The following is a 20210-nucleotide window of genomic DNA, read 5'->3' on the forward strand; positions in this document are numbered from 1 at the left end:
TTAAAGGTCATTACCTATACCTTCTTCGAGACATTGTCAGTAGGAATACTCAGGGGAAAATGTGTTGTTTAATCAGTCACCAGCCAGAAGAATTAACAAGTTTGTGAATTTTATAGTATTGAAAACTTTATGTTATATTTCAGTGAACTAAGTGAATTTATTTTCATATCACCTTTAAGACTTAATTGGTAAATGATGTTTTCCATTTATTAATAATTACATCTGGTTGTATTTTGTGCAGTAGTCAAGATTATCGGGAGTACTTCTAAGATTCAGAGAAACATTGGCTGTTTTCTTAATGTTTGTGGCTGAGCAAGTTTGGTTAGCTATTATCTTTATATTGTGGAGAATGTTTATAAACTTGCCTACGTAATCACATTGGTTTCTTCCATTTTCTGTTTCAGATTTAGAAATGCCATGTTAAAGAGCATCTGCGAGGTTCTTGATTTGGAGCGGTCAGGTGTAAATAGTGAACTGGTGAAAAGGATCTTGAATTTCTTAATGCATCCAAAACCTTCTGGCAAAGTGAGGATCACTTTTTACAGTTTCAGTAACAAATCAGTTATTTGTAGTGTCTCCATTCTCTTTTTAATTAACATTGCCGTCAACATTCAGTAATATCTTTTACATTCAAAGAATATGCCTTCCGTTGACATATCTGCAACAATTTCATGATAGAAATAACAGAGAAGGCATACGGATGTGTTTTCCCTTATCAGATGTAAAGGATGTAAGATTAAGAAAAATAATTGTTAACTAAATGTCGAATGGGACAGAAATACAAAGGAAATATCCAGAGTTATGTATATAGAAGGCACTTGAACAGAAACAGGTTGGGCTGAGGGTGAGGTGTTGGGCTGGTGAGGGAGGGTGTGTGACCTATAATCAGATCAGGAAAGGCAGGATGGTGTATTAAAGCTGGATATTTACTAGATACTGGAATAAGGTTATGAGAAAGTGACAGAAAAAAGCTGGCTCTTTGAAGTTTCTTGGACTGTATTTCCAGAATCATCAAGAGAGCCCAGGAGCTGGACAGGGAAGTAAAAGTCTTATAGTTTTCACTACTCTTCTAAAATCTGGATTAGGTTTGCCCTGATTGTTTAACAGTAACAAAGGACATCACTGAGTTAAAATGTTTATTGAAGTGTTAATTATATGACCTTGCATTTTCAGTTTGTTTTCAATCTTTTAGCAGATATTTTCATATTTTCTCATTTTGATAGGAAAGAAATTGGGAAGAGATCTAGAGGGCCTAGGAGTTCAGGGGAACACCATCAGTGAGGGGAGAAGGGCATTAAGATTAGAAACGAGAAAATAGCTCTGGGACTTTTATTTTTGTCTGCTCTTGGTCCTGTTGACCATTAGCTGGATAGTGATACTTAAGGATATTTTTGTCATACAGCTACAAACTGAAGGCGTATGGTAATGGGGGAGGAGGTGTTCTAGTTGATTTATTTAAAAGATGAGTTTGAACACTATTTCCCCAGAAGCAATTACTAAGTTGCCTGAGTTATGAGGGATATGTTTATATTCAATGTTTTCTCAGTGATTTTCAAATGTGTTAGTCTCATGACCCCATTACTCTTTTAAAATCAATGAGGACCTCAAGAGCTTTTGTTTATGTGGGTTATTTTGATATTTACTGTATTCTAAATTAAAACTGAGAAGTTCTAAAATAACAACAGGCTCACTACATGTTAAAAGTAATATTTTGTATGAAAAATAACTATACAAAATTCTAATGAGAAGAATGGCATTCTGTTTTTGCAAATCTGTTTATGTCTGGCTTAAGAGAAGACAGCTCTATTCTCATTTGCTTCTGTATTTCCTTTTGTTGCAACGTATTGATTTGCTTGAAGTACCTGAAGAAAATCCAGCCACACACAGCTATGTATCTAGAAAAAGGAGGGATATTTTAAAAACCCTTCCAGATAATTGTGGATAGTCTCCTTTGATATAACACCAAAACTCCACAGTGGGGAGGTTCTTAAAGGTTAGTTGTAATGTGGTATCTAAAACCATGTTAATAAACTTGGACCTTTTACCTGTGCATATTTTGTAATATGCACTCTCCATTTGGAAAATGTTGGTTCCTTGAATTATGCATATCTTCCAAATGCTGGCGCATTTCATTGAACACTGTCAAAAAGTCACATTCATTAATATAACCATTGTCTCATCAGGAAAAAAAAAATCTTTAGGTATTGGGAGGCTGTCAGGTCCATGATAGTGGATGTGAACTTTCCAAAATTTTAATTTTCACTTGAAACTTTGAAATTTATCATTGGCGATAAATACTGTCAGGTTTTTTTTGAGGTAACAGGCTCACATTTATTTCTGAGACTATGTCTATCGAATACCTAAGTCTGAATAGGCATAGTTTTTAAATTATTCTTTTAAAAATGATATTCCATGAAAAAAGGTAGCTTAGTTCACTGCTCAGTTGTGCAAGTGCTTTTCCTTGAGAAGATCAGTGAACTTCCTTACGTAGCCAAAGTACTCTATGTGTACCTCCCATTTTGTTACACAGATGTTATAAAGACATGTACTCAAAGGTTGAGAGTTAACACAGTATTTACTGTTTCATCAAGAACTGGTGTGTGATTGTGAGGAATATGACTACAAACACAGTTTGCTGCCTCCATCTTGATAAGGTACCAGTAGGTTTACCCACCTTTGCTTTTTGCACAATTACTACAAATGTCAATGCAGTGAAAAGAGTGAATAAATAATGCCTTGGTATTATTATGAAAATAGTTCTGATCTTTTGGAAAGGTCTCAGGAAACCGCAGGTTCCATGAACCAGACTTTGAGAACCACTGTTTTATCCTTTTTTATGGAATCTTACTCTTACATCCATTTTTCATATCTGATTCTGTGATGATTACTCCTTAATCTAATGGTATCAATCTCAGGCTATCTTCTGTGCTACCATATGCTTCCATCATTTAAGGAAAACACTATAAAGTCATTAATACTAATATTTTCTGCTCTAGAATAGTCTTAAAATTATTGATTTAACATTGTTTTACTATCTTTTTGTACTTCTAGCTTGACTGTTAATCAGATTTTGTTTCCAAAAAGGGATGATGCTCTTGACATTGGATTCTGATTAATAGATTCAGCTATTTTTAGAACCAGTATAGGAAAGCTCTAAGGCATTTATATATTATTACTTTTTAAAAATGAAAGTCTCTTCATTTATTTTTAGAAGTTGCATTTTCTTGATTGGTTTCTTGAATGATGCAGCATTCTTTCACTTTCTTGTATAAATTTATCCAGCACCCACTCCAGTCCTCATCTTACTGATTTCACATACAGATTATATTCTTATAACCTGCATCTGGTTTCTGAGCTGACATAGGGATATCACATTTTTCAAATATATTCATGTCTTGGATTTCATTTAGTGAGTGGTGAGAGTTTGGACGGTGAGTTACCTTTTCTCCAAACAAGCATATCAAAGAATTTATCCAGATGGATTTGTTTCCTGGTAATAGGTGGTAATGGCAGTAGTTCACATAACAAGGTTATCTGTATACATTCTAGGAGGTTTCTTGTAGAGAACCTCTCTGAGAAATACCTTTGGTCCACTAACTTATTTTCTGGAGGTACCTAGATTGGCTGTTTTCCAGTCTATCTTTAGAGAAGGGTAGGTTGTTTGGGCAAACTAGAGGCTGTCCTGTGGGTTGTAGATAGCCTGAAAATGCCACATTACAATACAAAGCAGCCACCTTTTCTTAATTTTTGTACAGGTAACAGTGACCCCTAAGACTGAAAGTTCCTGGAAGAGAAGGGACCTGTGGTTCTGCTAGTTTCATGAGAGATAGCTTAAAGTTTACAGTAACATTTACACAATCGCGTATCTTAAGGTTATGTTACAGAATTTTCCTTGTTGTAGAAAATAACATAGGCAAAAATAAAGACGAGATGCCCATGATTTTAGAAGTAAATTTTAATTCCTTAGTCTGTCTTTTCAGATCCTTTATGCAAGGTTATTTTATAGTCTTCAATTTCAGAAGTTAGTAAATACTCCCCTAAGAAAGCATTTAAAAATTAAATTTGTTAGTTAATCAAATTATTTTCCTCTCTGCTTTTTAAATATACATGGTTTAATTGAATATCAGTAATGGCAGTGGCACTTATTTTGTGGTTCTTAATTCGTTTCATAATTAACATACTGAACACTTATTGCATATGTAAAATCATCAGTGAGAATATAATCCTGGCATTATTGAAAGTAGAACCCATAGGTAATATGAATATAAACTATATGTTTCATAAATTCAAGATGTGTAAAGTGAGGTTTTATTTCCTTTATGGATGATTCCTCCTGGTCGATTAGTGGGTCCCCTGAAACAAGAAGGCAGTGACAGTTTTAATGCTTGTAGGAGTGAAATAAATAGCAAGTCTAACTGAAAATATCGTCTTGATGAAGTATAAACAAATATCTGAACTTAACACAGTGTGCACTTGGGCTTCTAGTCCCGTATCAGAATGTAGAACACATACTTCTTTCAAATATGTGAAGAGTCTCTTGCCTAGAACCTAAGGTTCTAAAAAAATGAAAGGGTATTGGTAGTGCAGACAAAAAGGTTGACGTGACACATGAAGTTAAAGATGAATTCTCTGTAAAGCTGCTAAGCTTGGAAATAAAATTTCTTGAGACAGGAACAAGAAGAATTGAGTTGAGAAGTAGTTATCTTGGAAATATAATACCTCATTGACTTGGAAATATAATACCTCATTGATGTTATCCTTATTTTATGCAGCCATTGCCAAAATCTAAAAAGACTTCTAGCAAAGGCAACAAGAAGGAACGGAACAGTTCTGGAATGTCCAGGAAAGCTAAGAGAACCAAATGTCCTGAAATTCTGTCAGATGAATCTAGCAGCGATGAAGAGGAAAAGAAAAACAAAGAAGAGTCTTCAGATGATGAAGATAAAGAAAGTGAAGAGGAGGTAAAATGTTGGGGGTTTTTCCTCATTTCTTTCCATGGAGAGAGTTAAATACTCCTGCTATATAATAGATTAAGACAGAAAGCATAGATTTGAAGGAACTATATGTGTACCATGTTGTTTTTAATTCCAAAGACACAGAAATGATTAAGGTAAACCCTTTCTTTCTCTTAAGGAGCTTTTAGTTTTATTGCCATGCCAGAGTGTAAGAGTTGGAAAAGAATGAGGTTGCTGTGCACTAGGTTTGAGCTGGACCTTGAAGACTAGAGTAGGTAAATGAAGGGGGAGACGTACATATCCTGACAGGAGCACAAAGGAGACTTAAAGAAATTTTTCATAGTATATTAATATTTTATGATTGACTTGCACCATTTTATTCTGCTTTATGCAAAAAGCAAGGGGTTTAAGGACCACCGTTTTATCTCAGTTTGGGATTATTTAATGAGACTAGTGGCATTTGAAGTTTATTTGATTGGTGGGCAAATTTTGTGTCACTTAGGAATGCCTGTCATTTTCTTTTACTTGGGAGTATTCATAAAAGGTTGAGAATATTTAGTTTCCGAAGAAAAACTTTGGGAAGAGGAGAGCTGCTGAACCATGTAAGGGGTTAGCTTTACCCTCTCCTTAATATGTATCTTCAGTCAAGTAGATGAGGGAGAGGGTACAAGGAGGTGATTTCCTGTTATTGTTAACCGTGTTTTGCTGGCTCCGTTTTAACTTGTTTTGGTGCTCTCTTTAATGATCAGAACTTGCTCTGTAAATTGGGTAATCCCCCTTGTCTTATGTAGGGGCTTGATTAAGGTGGCTTGACATTTTGGACCAAGATGATTCTTTGGTGTTGGAGGGCTGTCTTGTGCATTGCAGAGTGTTTGTCCACTAGATGCCGGTAGCACATCCCTGCCCCCAGCCTCCAGCTGTGAAAACCAAAACTGTCTCTAGACATTGCCAAATGTCCCCTGAGGGCAAAATCACCTTCAGTTGATAACTGCTGGATTAGAGAGAATAAAGATGTGGTGAACTGTGATTTTATAGGTGTGCATTTTGTGTATACTTGTCTTTAGGTATTTAAAATCCATGCTTGTTTTAATGTCAGATTTTATAGACTTCTATAAAGCTAACTATAGAATGCTTCATAATTTTAAAAAGGATACTACAGATCCAGCAGGTGTTTCATAACTAGTATCTTGATATATTTTTGGTGTGAAGGAAGATGAGTAATCTGAGCACTAGGGTTTTTATGGAATAGATTTTAAGGACATGTAGGAGGAAAATGTGTTATTTATATGTGAATATAAATAGTAGCAATTTTGCAGTAATAGATTTCCTCATTCACCAAATTTTTGGTTATCTACTATTGTGTATTCACTACGCTTCCCAAGACCTTTTTAAAGGCAGACTTAAAGCATGAAAAGTTGTTGTAGAATATAAACATCTAATTTTTTTTGTAGAAGCAAGATGATTAGGAGCATGGCCTTTAGAAACTGGGTTCAAATCCCAGCTGTACTCTGATTATCACTGTTTGACTTTGGGCAAGTTAGTTATAAATTCTGTACCTCAGTTTCCCATCTTTAAAATGGGGATAATGATAGTACCAGCCTCCAAGGGTTGTATTAAGTGCCTTTATTTAAAGCACTTAGAGTAGTACTTGCCACAAATACTATATAAGTATTAGCTGCTGCTATTACTATTAGTATTAAGATGACATTTTACCATATGCAAGATTTATAAATCCAGTCTTGTCATTACTAAGGTGCAGGTTAAAAAGTGAGGATATTTTACACTCGTTTTCTCATTTGCTTTCCAGATTATTGTCCCTTTGTTCTGAATAGAGTTAGTTGACATCTGTGAATGTAGATGACTCCTGATTTATAACCATATTGGTTCCTGGATAATGATCACAAATGGAACTGTCCCACTACAAATCAAAGCCTTTCTTTCTACATTGCCTTAAACAAGGATCATTTGCTAGAAACCCAGGTCAAATGATGAAAATCCATGGGGGAAAAAAAACACAAAAATGCCTTTCAAACATTAAGTATATAAAGTCACACAATATAAAAGCTATATCATAATGCTCTGTTTTCTGCTTAGGTTTTTCTACTTGGGCTGGTATTGACAGACTTCATAAAATATAATGCCAATAAAATCTGGACTGAGAAATCTTTCTTTTTTCCTGATAAATCACCCTCTAGCAAACATAGGTATTCTTCATTTCTTTAAAGACTCCTTCAAATTTAGGGCCATCCTCCTCAAAAACTTTATTGCTGATTCCATTGCTGTGAAAGGCTCTGATTGCCTTTGAAAGGTAAGTGCCGGCAGGAAGGATAGTATTTCTATATTTCTTTGTTTTCCCTTATTCTATTTTTTTGAAGAGTCTGTTAAGTGGCATTCTTGCTAGGGACTTCATAAACTGAGGTATTTCGGGTCAGTACTATGAAAGGACCTCTTTTCTAAGAGGCTATACAGAGGAATTGCAGGTTGATTGGAAAAGTTGAGGATTGCTTATAGATGTAATATTTTTTGCAGATTTTTTTTTCATGGAAAATTACTGGGTTAATATTATTTATTTTTATTTCCTGAAATGAAATTTTCCTTCATAGATAAGACTTCTCCCTGTTAAGATCAGCTTCTTGTTCTATTTTAGATTCTTGGAGTAAATAACTGAGCTTGTTTCTTGTTTCCTCTGTAAATTGAGAGCTTTGGACCAAATAATCTATTTCATATTGCTGAAGTCAGAAGTTTTAAGCAGAAATCCAGTTCAAGTTATAGTTGTTCATTAGCCAGTTATATGAGGCTGAATATTATTCACCTGGTACTTTCCACATTTAGCTGTGTGAAAGAGTAGGATACTTAATTTATAAGTAAATATTATTTTAAAATGTAGGTTTGAAATGACTGAAAACTGCAGTTAAAACAGAATTGGGGGCTTCCCTGGTGGCGCAGTGGTTGAGAGTCTGCCTGCCGATGCAGGGGACACGGGTTCGTGCCCCGGTCTGGGAAGATCCCACATGCCGTGGAGCAGCTGGGCCCGTGAGCCATGGCTGCTGAGCCTGCACGTCCGGAGCCTGTGCTCCACAACGGGAGAGGCCACAACAGTGAGAGGCCCGCGTACCGCAAAAAAAATAAAAAAAATAAAATAAAATAAAAACAGAATTGGCAGGGATTTTAGGGTTTTTTTTTAAGTCTTTTATATGAAATATGTCACATTTAGCATGTTAGCCAGCAATTGCTAAGACATTTTGTTTGAGGTTCTCTGTACCTATACCTCTGTTTCTATGATATGCAGTGAGCAGTTCACAGCGATTTTTAATTCTCTTTTTCTTTAGAATTAATTCAAATAAGAAGGTGCTCTTTCTGAGTGTGACTTGGGTAATAATTCCTTTATAAAAGAGCTGGTCTAGGGCTTCCCTGGTGGCGCAGTGGTTGAGAGTCCGCCTGCCGAGGCAGGGGACACGGGTTTGTGCCCCGGTCCGGGAGGATCCCACATGCCACGGAGCGGCTGGGCCCAAGAACTGGTCTAAACTTCTTTATCACCTTGGCTCTTGGACATTTGCTTACTTAGGGCAGTAGAAGGAAAGCAATTTGGAACCAGGAAGAAACTGATAGATGAGGTTTTTTTTTTTTTTTTTTTTTTTTTGCAGTACGCGGGGCGGCCCCTCCTGTTGCGGAGCACAGGCTCCGGACGCGCAGGCTCAGCGGCCATGGCTCGGGCCCAGCCGCTCCGTGGCATGTGGGTTCCTCCCGGACCAGAGCATGAACCCGTGTCCCCTGCATCGACAGGCGGACTCTCAGCCACTGCACCACCAGGGAAGCCCTAGATGAGGTTTCTTTAGAATGAGAGAATAGAGTTTTAATTATTTTCTGTAAACTTATTATGAAAATCAACTGATTTACACATTGGAGTAGATCTTTAGGGGAGGATTCCTGAAATGAACCAGTGAGATGAAACCATACTCAGGCGTGCTGTTCACAACAGGTATTACCTTAGGTACAGAGAAATTATTGAGAGTACAGAAAAAAGAAAGGAGAAGCAGTGCTCTTCACATTAGAGAAAACAATTCTAATTATATTTTAGACCCTTAAAAGCTAGCTTAATGCTTCTTCAGTTTTTGTTTCCTAGTGTTTTTATAAATACTCTTTATCTCTAGGAAAGTATAAAACAGACTATGGATAAATACTTTGTGAGTATTGAATTTATCTGAATGTTCCCAGGTACATCAGGAATATCTTCAGCTCTGAATACTTAAAAGCCCTACTGATAATGTCCAAAACAGGAGTTCCCTTTTTCTTTCAGGACAAGAAGTCCGCAGAGAGGCAGTTCTGGGCTAGTAGAGCGGCTCAAGAAAGGTACTAAGAATTGGGGGACTGTCTGTTCCTGAGCCACCATCTTTACATGTGGCATTAAACCTCATGATCTCAGGATGATTGTTTTACCTTTAGGCATTGTATCCCTGTTCCAGACAAAAAAAAGAGTAAAGGGATTTCTTCTAGTGATATTTTGGCTTTTTTCCCCCCTGGCAGGGATACCTTTTACCAGAGATCTCCATGTACATCTCATTGGCCGAAACTTTTTACCCAGCCACCTCTAATTGTAGGGGAGGCTAGTAAGACCCAAGTGTTAGCTTTCCTGCGTCTATAGGAGGAAGGCAGATAAAAAGTGTGATGTTGAGTGAGCCATCCTACAATGTTTACCAAGTGAGAGAAATTTTCAGTTATAGTTTTGATAAACATTTGGACCATTTGAGGAATTATTTGGTAGTGGTGGGAGGGTGAACGTGAAAGCTTTGTTAGTCCTTAAATATGTTCTAAAAAATAAGAATTCCCCCATCTCAATCTGATCAGAGGAATTGCTGAATTATATAAACTATTGAAACCTTTTGTTGGAAGGCAAAATTGAATAATTACCACAATAAACTGTTTAGGGTTAAACTTGCTTTCATAATCTTTTGTGGAATATAGCAGGGTTTGCACATTCTTTACTCTTGGCGCTCTCGAGTTTTCTCAGCCAAGTTGTTAAAAGAATAGTGTATTTTAAGCTAATACTTATTTTGTTCATCTGTTCACCCAGTACAACCTTTCTGCTGTGAGGACAGGATTCTGGCTCTGTGACAGGCGTCTTTTTTGGAGACCCTCCTTCAATAGCCCTGCTGCCTATAAAAGATAGGTAAGCCTTCCCCCAAGAATTTTTTTTTTTGCCTTCCTTCAAAATGTGCTTGTGTCATTCCTCTGATTCTATACCTTCACGGTTATCAGACACATGGAAAATCTCCTTCAAATTTTTTAAAATTTATATTACTACAGTACATTGTAAAAAGTTTAGATGACAGTACGTTGTACTACCTGAAATTAATGGCAGCTCTCAGTTTTATCTGTTTTCCTTTAGCACATAAAAAAAATACCTACAGTATTGGGTGGTCCTGATTAAACCACTCACAGCATATTCAAAAATGGCAAGCCAGAATCTTAGAAATAAATCCCATGAGAATTTGGAAACTAGCTTTTTCTTTTTTTTTTCCACCTAATTTTTTCCCATACATTTTGCTAAAAGACTCAAAGTCTTGCCTCCTATTTGATTGAATAACAAAGGTGTTAAGTATCATAAGTACTTCCAACATTTTTACTTTATAATGCCATGTACTGTTTAATTACTGAAATATTCAGAATATTTTTTAAAAGACTTAAAATAGGGGGCCAGTACTTGGTTTTAATGTAATCACTTTTCGATTGCTCAGTTTAATAAATAGTGGGCTAAGTGCTGTTGGGGTTACAGAAGACATTTTCCTACCCAAATACCATTTGATTGATGCTTAATATAGGATTTCAAAAGAAAGAGAATCTCTGTGTGTTGATGAGTGAAAGCTTTGGGGAGAGATGGAAGAAATACCAATTGAAATTGACCTTGGGGATAGAAAGGAAAGTTGGACACATGAACAAAGATGGGGAGTAGGAAAGTACTGTGACAGACACGCTTGTTTGTGGTTAGGTAGTTTGTCCAGAAGTAAAGCAGTTAGAGATGAAGCTAGAGCAACGTACCTTGAAGCCAGACTATAGAGAACCCACGTGGTTGGGCATGGCTATGTAATACAACCTTTGGGGGTAGATGGATCATTCTCCTTCCTTCAGAATGGTTGTCTTACTCTACCTGAGCATTTTGCTAAGTGGGGAAAAGAGACATGGCCTCTGTCTTCCAGGAACTGACAGTCTATCTGGGGAGAAGTGCCACTCATTCATTCCATAAGCATTTATTGGTGTGTAACGAGGAGGATACTATTGAGATCTGCTGTGTGCCATGTACTTTCACATCTTGCTTCTTATTTAGTCTTGACTCCATGAGAGAAAGTGATATATCCTCATTTTTGTACTTTGAAGATATAATAAATAACCAACTTTCCAGAGCTTTAGGTCATACTTCTGTCTTCAGCTCTATGTCCATATATGATTTTAAGCAGTAGCTTCAGGAAAGTTAATATGGGCATATATCCACTTCTTCTGCAAAAATTTAAAACTAAAAGCTATTGACATAAAGGATCCTATTGATCTCTTTATCTGGCTCTGCCTTTTCCCTATACGTCTCCAGTAGTTCATGATGTAGACTAGGAGTTGGCAGACTATGGCCTGTATGCCAGATCCGTTTTTTTGGTACAGCATAGAAGCTAAGAATGGTTTTTCCATTTTTTAAATATTTGTAAAAAAAGATGAATGTACAACAGTGACCATATGAACCAGCAAAAGCTAAAATATTTACTGTCTGGCACTTCATAGAAAAGGCTTGGTGACAGATCTAGACCATATATTTCTCTCTCATTTTACTTGGTTTATAGCTAGGTGAGTAAGCTGTGGGGCTTTAAAAAAATACATGGGTCCCCAGGCTGCACACTTGATTTTTTTTCTCTCTCTCTTAAATGTACAACCTATTTAGGTAAGTTGTGCCAGAAGACTGATACTAAAAATCAAGAAGTTTGGCTAACTGCTATTGATAGAAAAAATGTTTGTCTTAGCAAGCAGAGTGATTCTAATGAAATAGAACCTCAGGGTTGGAATAGATCGTTAAAGTTATCTAGTCTTCAAGGATCTTTTCCCATCCCAGTTTTCCAAATAATTACATAGCAACTGCTGTGTGCTAGTTCTAAGCTCTGCAGTGGAGATCAAAAGACAAATAAGAGTCTCTGTGTTAAGCCGTTCAATCTAGTTGGTAGGAGGGAAGAGGTCAAAGATTAGGAGGGAGAAAGTACAGTAAAGTATAACTTAAGAGCTAAGAAAGTGGTTTGCTCAAGATGGAGTATTTACCTCTTTCTAGGGGCAGGTAGGGAGCAGAGATCCAGACAGGGAAACTTCATAGGAAGTAGCAATTTGATCTGAGCCTTAAAGGATAAACAGGAGAGGTTGGCATAACAAAAGAAAGAGATTTGGAGAAAACTGCAAAATTGGATTACACCGAAGGCCCATCTTGGCTTCAAAAAAAAAAAAAAAAAAATTCTAGAGAAATGATCTTGAGCCTATACAATGTTAGGAGGTGAGGGCCAGAGACAGCCCTGATACTGAGTTTGGTTGTCCTTTGTTGCCCTTCTATATTTTCTGCCAACATTTTTTATTCTTTGTTATTATCAGTAACATTTGTATGTAACAGAAAAAGTTAAATTTAACAGTATGATAAATAGATTATGATATCATTGACTTACTGCATTGGTTTAGTTCAGTAGTTTCACCTCTGGCTTAAAGAAATATGTAGGTACATTAGTCATTTCTATAAGCAACTAATGCAGCAGGAGGCACACTGAATTTAATCAAGGTCTTGCTTCTTACTAGCTGTAAGACATTGGCTCACTTAACTACACAGATAAATTTTCCTCATTTATAATGAGATCAACTGTCTTTGGATTTTTTTTTTTTTTTTTTGCTTTGTTTTTTAGGTCATATGGATCATGTATGTGAAAATAGTGCTATACAAATGCCTTTTTTCTTTATCCTTTTAATTACATTTTTAACCATGTCCTGGGTTCAGAGTACAGGTAAACCAGATCCTGCAAATGATATACAGAGGTGAACATGGCAAGAAATATTTACATGGCTACTTTATGGCGAACACTCTTGTGGTTGTTAGGGACAGATAGAGCTAAATTAGATTGGTGTCTCTTCTTGTGGAGATTGTCAGATAACGCCCTTAAGAAACTTGTAGTGTAGTGGGAGAAGAGACATGTAACTACCTACAGTTTAAAAAACATAAATACATTAAATGTTTCTTTGGTGCCTTTTATGTATTCAGTCATTTGAGCCTCACAAAATTTTACAAACATGGCCATAGTTCGTCAAATCTGCAATGCCTGTAAGGCATCATTTTAATGTAGATTGCAAAATGTACCCCAGTATCTGAGATAAGGTGTGGGAGGGGGGGAGTGTTAAATTTAGCCAACTCTGGTATTATTACCTCCATTTTTACAGATGCGGAATCAGACACAGAAGGGTAAGTGACTTGCCTGAGAACGCGAAATTAGTCACTGGTGGAGTCAGGATTTGAACCAAGGAAGTTTGGCTCTAAAAACCTGTGTTCTAATTCACTGCTTCACAGTGCCTTCCAGAAAGAAGGGGCAAATGAATTGTAGGTCAAGTACTGTGGGATTACAGATTAATCAAGTTGGTGGTATTATGAAGATTTGGAGGAGGTGATTGCTAAATTGGGTTTAGACTCGTGAGTGAGGTTTTCCTAAGTTGAGGAGGGGGAATGAAAGTAATGAAGACTTGAAAGGTCATGTAAAATTTAAGTAGGCATGTTTTTTAACTTTACTTCTCAGTTCTCCCAGGGCCCCTTTTCATTACCTCCAAAATACCAGATTGCCATGTTCACCTTAACTGCCAAAAATTGTACGTTGGGTTGCAATATCAAGGTCTGTCTTTTGAGATGCCTGTTTTCCAAAGTTACCTTTTTTTCCTATACATAATACCTTATCTTCGGGGCAGCTCAAATGATTCTTAGCAGCTGCAGGGCTAAAGCACATGATGTGAGTTATTTATCTGATTGCCTCCCTGCTCAAGATGAAACCCATAAGTATGAGTTTCTACAGAGTTTATTTTACTACTCAGTTTTCACTGTTTCCCCATGCCAACACTTAACAGTATGAAAAAGATACGTTACTGAATTCCTACCTTAAGTTTGTCACGGAGTAATTTGTAACTGGTTACTAAGGATAAGCGAATTCCAGTGTAAATAGCATAATTTATTATTACAGAGATTCGGTTATTTGTGGGTCCAGTTCTGTCTACCAGAATGTAATGAAATAAGCATGATGTATCATGCTTAGTTAACACAGGTGTCACTGAGGCAGTCTTACTGCTATTCTATGTATCTATTCTATGTATTTGCCTTTTAAAGAAAACTTCAAGTTATTGGAGGAAATTACATTTGTATGATGAAAGAATTCCTTTACAAAAGGAAGCACTCATAATAGTAGTAATAGCTAATATTTATTGTTTCCTCTGTGCCCAGCACCATTAAAAGTACTTTTGTGTATTAATGTACTTACTCCCCCTAAGACTACTGAGTACTATTATTTCCCTCATTTTATAAACAAGGGAACTAGGGCCCAAAGATGTACTGGGTCTGGAATTTGAAACTAGGCAGCTTGCCTCCAGAGCCTACACTTACTAGGTTGTATCTTCTATAGTACTTCTGACAGTATGTTTGCAACCTTTTTGTTAATAGATGATAATAGGCTAATTGTCCATTTAAAAAACTGTAGAACACTCTCCCTTTTAGAAGATTTAAATATAGAAAGAAGCTTAGCTTTAATTTTTTTGTTTGTCCAATTGTAACTTTTTAAAAAATGTTTGTTTGGCTGTGTTGGGTCTTTGTTTCTGTGCGAGGGCTTTCTCTAGTTTCAGCGAGCAGGGGCCACTCTTCATCGCGGTGCGCGGGCCTCTCACTTGCGGCCTCTCTTGTTGCGGAGCACAGGCTCCAGATGCGCAGGCTCAGTAGTTGTGGCTCACGGGCCCATTTGCTCCGCAGCATGTGGGATCTTCCCAGACCAGGGCTCGAACCTCGTCCCCTGCATTGGCAGGCAGATTCTCAGCCACTGCGCCACCAGGGAAGCCCCAATAGTAACATTTTATGGAGATGGCTTGATTATCCTTTATTTATCACTGCACAGTTTTATGCTTTATCAAACTATTACTACTCCCAATATGCAAGTTTAAAAATGGCACCATAGTGTGTGTTCTTTCTAAAATTTTACCTTATACCCTGGCCTTTAAAGGCTCTGAAAGTATTTTAATTATCTAACTATCTGATTTGAATGGGGATCAAGTGGTAATGTTTATAACATTGTTGCTCTCCCTTCCCCATCCCCCCCATGCTTTCTGTAATAATTTAAGTTTATTATAAAATATTTGAATGACCCGCAGGTCCAGATTTTATTAATCTTTGACTAACGAGTGATATATAATAGTCATTATTCTGTGTATTAAGTGCATCAACAGAACTTATGAATTTTTAGTATTTCTTTTCAGAGCCTTGTGTGGTTCTTAGGAATTAAGTGGATGCTTAATAAACTTAAAACTTAGTTCAGGTTAGTCATAGAAAATTGATGAACCATTGATGCCTTTCCGGCAACCCCTATGTCTGGAACACCTCTGAGAATTAGGAAAAAAGTATAAATGGCCTCTAAATAGCAAAAATCCATAGGTGAAGCTTATAGACTTTATTTTTAGAAGCATGTTGGCCCTTTGACACTGCTTAAATGCATTTTTTTAGTTGCAGTTAAACTAGATAGGTTAGCTAGTTCCCGGCCAACAGTGTATTATTGAGGTAGTGTAGGGTGATACTATACTTAAGTAACTATGTTCAGTGGATGGCAGTGTAGCAGAAGGAAAGACAAGCACTAAAATCCAATGAACTGCACTTAGAAACAGCCTGAGCCCACCTAAGTTTAGAACAGGTTGGTCTATGTACTTTAATTTTCTTTAAGTTCAACATAATGTCTCTGTCCTTTAAAAAAAAAAAAAAAAAGGTTGAATTTTGATGGTAATCTGAAATTCAGAGTATAAAACATTTGGAGAAACATTCTGTCAAAAGTGATTTGCAGTGTTTTTGGTGTGTAAAGATGAGATTTTAAGTTATCTTGAGGTACTTGCCTTATATACAGGTACTTTTACCTTTGGGAACGTTAATGAAGAATTAACGTTTCCTAATTTCATAGACTCTGCTTAAGACAAAGTTACAGTGAACTATAATTTTATCATTTTAATCTAACCGTATGTGTATACTTTTATTTTATTAGCTGTGAGTTGGTGTTTAAGAAAACAAGTTCTGGAGTCAGATCTGTTTGAATCTCACTTCTTTATTTTATTATGTGACCGGACAAAACCTCTCTGAGCCTTCGTTTCCTCATACATTTATAAATAGTTTTTGAGCAGCTCCTTTGCACCATGCACTGTTTTAGGAGTTAGGGATATGTCAGTGAACACAAAAAGGTCAAAAAAATCCTGTCCTCATGGAATTTACCTTTTAGTTAGGAGAGACTGACAATAAATAACAGAATATTAATAGTACCTGTATTTTAGAGTTTTTTTCAATATTAACTAAGGTCTGATGGGGTAGACCTTAGTTAAGGGACGGGTAGACAGTTTTCTATCTGTAGTGTGTAATAAATGTGAGCACCTAATAATTCAAATGTTTGATTCTTGACCTCACCTGACTAGTCTCGTGTTGGGATAAAATTAAGTTCATTGAGTGTATTAGTCATCTCAAAAATTAATAATTAGTAATAAATTTTCATTGGTGATATTGAATACATTAGTTTTCTCTAATATTGTTGTGGGGTGTGGAGGAGTTGAGGAATCGCAGGTAATCTCTCATCAATGTATGTACTTTGTTTTTCTTTACAACAGCCACCAAAAAAGACATCCAAAAGAGAAAAACCCAAACAGAAAGCCACTTCTAAAAGTAAAAAATCTGTGAAAAGTGCTAATGTTAAGAAGGCAGATAGCAGTACCACCAAGAAGAATCAAAATAGCTCCAAAAAAGGTATGTTAGAAATGACACATTTTCAGCAACCTAAAGATACACATTATATGCTATAATACAGTTTTTTTTGTTTTTTTTTTTATAATACAGTTTTTTTTTTTTTTGCGGTACGCGGGCCTCTCACTGTTGTGGCCTCTCCCGTTGCGGAGCACAGGCTCCGGACGCGCAGGCTCAGCGGCCATGGCTCACGGGCCCAGCCGCTCCGCGGCATGTGGGATCCTCCCGGACCGGGGCACGAACCCATGTCCCCTGCATCGGCAGGCGGACTCTCAACCACTGCACCACCAGGGAAGCCCCTATAATACAGTTTTTAAGCATGTGTGGAAAATAGGTAAACTCTGAGGAACATTTGAGGGGGGAAAGTAGTATACCAGTTTTTTATAGTTTACAATTTTTTTAATCTAATACCTTTTCAAGGATCTGATGAACACTTATAGAATTCTTCCTAATCTGTCTTGAATATTAATTTACTTTGCTATATAAGAAAAATTTATTTTCATGTCATAAAATGTCTTACTTTTAGAAAGTGAATCTGAGGATAGTTCAGATGATGAACCTTTAATTAAAAAATTGAAGAAGCCTCCTACAGATGAAGAGTTAAAGGAAACAGTAAAGAAATTATTGGCCAGTGCTAACTTGGAGGAAGTCACAATGAAACAGATTTGCAAAGAGGTAATTGGACAAATGCTGAGATCATTTTGCTTCTGTTTGAAAAATTCTTTCACCCATCCCTCAGTTGGAAGCTAGATTCTTATGTGCATTCCTTCATTGAACAAATATTTATTGAATTACCACATGCCAGGCATTCTTACAGGTGCTGGGATACCACTTTCAGTAAAATAGTCAAAACCTCTGCCCTATTGGAGTCATTTCATAAATAACATTTGAATGTATACAGTGACTAAAGTTAAGGTCATACATTTCAAACTCCGTAGGAGATGTTCTTTTCCTGATCTAGCAACTATTTTTATTGATGCATCCCTAGATTATGTTAGTTTAAATAAGCAGGATCTTGTGGACCACCTTATTTTCAATATTACTATGATAAATGAGATGTTATAGATTAGGTTCTTAGCTCAAACTTCTCTTAAGTTCTTCTGATGCTTCTCAGGAAATGAAATGATCTAGTCTTGAATATGATTCTGTAGCGATTCCATACTGTAGATCAAAATTGGAAGGTTTTAAAATCTAGTTTCTTATGGTAAAATGAAATTAAAATTTGAAATGTACCAAAGGTGGAATATTCTTTACTTTTTTAAGACATACTGTTTTTCTTATTCAGCATTCGCTGAGCCTCTGCTACATATCAGGCACTGGGATAGATGTTAGAGGTAGAGCAGGAGAAGCCATTATTTGGCTTAGGGGTCTTGTGTAATCTAGTGGGTGGAAAGAGGTAGCTGTTTTAGTCACTTAGTACAGTGTGTGAGAGCGGTGTTAGAAGAGTACAGAGGGTGCCACACCACCACAGAACAGAGGGTACCTGCTTGGGAATGGGGGTTGGGGGAGTCTGAAAAGGCATCTTTGAAGAGGTCTTAGAGCTTCAGCTTTCATACAATTGAGGAACATCAACACATTTACATAAAACATGACACATAATGACTGCGAGGAATAGTCATTAGTTTAATTTGGCTGAAGACTAGAGTTGGAAGGAATTCTTCACAGAAGTTAGGAGAGAATACTAAAGCATTCTGCAGATTTTATATGTGTTGTTACAGAGTTTGATTTTTCTCCGTGAAGCTAATGAGGAATTGGGAGGCAGGGTAGGTTATTGAAAGGTATTTGGCAGGAGCAGTCTAGGATGACCCTTAAAAAAAAAAAAAGATTTTTATTTTTTAAGGGTCATCCTAGACGCATCAAGAAGAACGGACTGGTGAAGAATGAGACAAGAGTCAAGAGAAACCTTTACATCATAATCAGAGTTACAGGGCTGCCGTAATCCAAGTCTGAAATCAAGAGAGCCTGATCACAGGTTGCTCCGTGTGGGTGTAAGGGCTTGGGCACATTAATCATAATAGGGAGTAGAACAAAAGGCACCTCCTGAGGGAAAGATGGGTTTTGTTCTAGACATTTTAAGATGGGGTATTTGAAACATCCAAGTGGGAGAAATTGTGAACATTGTAATTCTCCAAGGTAGGAGAGAAACCTAGACTAGGATATTGCTGGGAGTTAAAACCAGAAGATAAGGTGGCCTAGAGAAGAAGGTAAAGGATGAGAAAGGCAAAGGACAGAGTCCTGGAGACCATTATCAAAGAGTTGGGAAGTTGTAAGAAATTGTAGAGTCAGTAGTAGAAGGAAGGCCAGAGAGAATAGTGCTGTTAAAGCCAAGCGAGGAGAGTTTGAAGGGGCAGGGAGGGGTAGTTCCCTGCCTAAGAAAAGGTAATTAACGTACATGGGACAGTGGACAATGGCTGTGGAAAGTCGGGTCACAGAAGAGAAATATAAATGACCCGTAAACGTGAAAACATTAACCTTCCCTACTAATGAGGAAGATAGAAATCAAAAGGAAATACTTTTGCTTATTAGCTTTAACAAAATCTTTATAAAGATTAACAGTTTTCAAGGTTGTCAATGGAATAGGGAAACGTACTCTCATCCTTTAAGTTGTAATAACTTTGGAGAATAATTAGGTAGTATATTAAAAGTTAAATGGCAAATACCCTTTAACCCAGCCATTCCATTTCTAGGTCTCTATCCTAAAGACATAGTCACGTCTGCACAAAATGATTTCAGTAATGTTAAGTGTGTCTGTAATACTGAAAAGTCAGAAACCACCTAAATGGCCATCAATAGGGAAATGTTTAAACTGTACATCCATCTTTTTTGGAATATGAACTGTGTAGCAGTTCAGAAGAACATGGAAGAACCTTCCAGGTATTGTCCAATTTTTAAAACAGAGGTATTTCCCTATTTGTGTAAATACAGAAAAACTGTATTGCCATTGACATATTTGTATGTTTGTATATAAACTCATTTTTAAAGGTCTGGAAGAATACACGGCAACTTGATAACTGGTTTTCTTTTGGAGAGGGGGACACGGGCAGACTGGAGGGAAGCTGGAAGTGCGACTAGTTCTCTTCCTTTGATGGCTTCTGTGAACACATTTGTGTACTTTTAAGGGGATTATTAATAACATGGAGGGAGAGGTCGGGTGAGAAGAACTTAAGGGTGTTTTTGGACTCAACAATTAAGAGACAGTTGTTCACATAATAGCAACTTTGAAGGGTGGTAAATGCCAG

At 36.9% G+C, this 20210-nt stretch overlaps 1 protein-coding gene across 3 annotated transcripts in view; it reads left to right on the forward strand.

The window, feature by feature from the left end:
- The window catches only part of DEK (DEK proto-oncogene), a 28810-nt gene that overhangs the window by 6560 nt on the left and 2040 nt on the right, over window positions 1-20210 (forward strand). Inside the window, exons 6-10 of one of the 3 annotated variants that reach the window (XM_079713033.1) lie at window positions 405-525; window positions 2592-2654; window positions 4773-4961; window positions 16839-16974; window positions 17498-17646. In XM_079713033.1, the coding sequence (XP_079569159.1) occupies window positions 405-525; window positions 2592-2654; window positions 4773-4961; window positions 16839-16974; window positions 17498-17646 (658 nt within the window). Of the gene's footprint in view, window positions 1-404; window positions 526-2591; window positions 2655-4772; window positions 4962-9252; window positions 9306-16838; window positions 16975-17497; window positions 17647-20210 lie in introns of those variants that run through there. The other 2 variants (XM_079713035.1, XM_079713034.1) reach the window with 2 other exon arrangements.

This window comes from Hyperoodon ampullatus (genome assembly GCF_949752795.1).
Source record: "Hyperoodon ampullatus genome assembly, chromosome: 10".
Taxonomy (NCBI): domain Eukaryota; kingdom Metazoa; phylum Chordata; class Mammalia; order Artiodactyla; family Ziphiidae; genus Hyperoodon; species Hyperoodon ampullatus.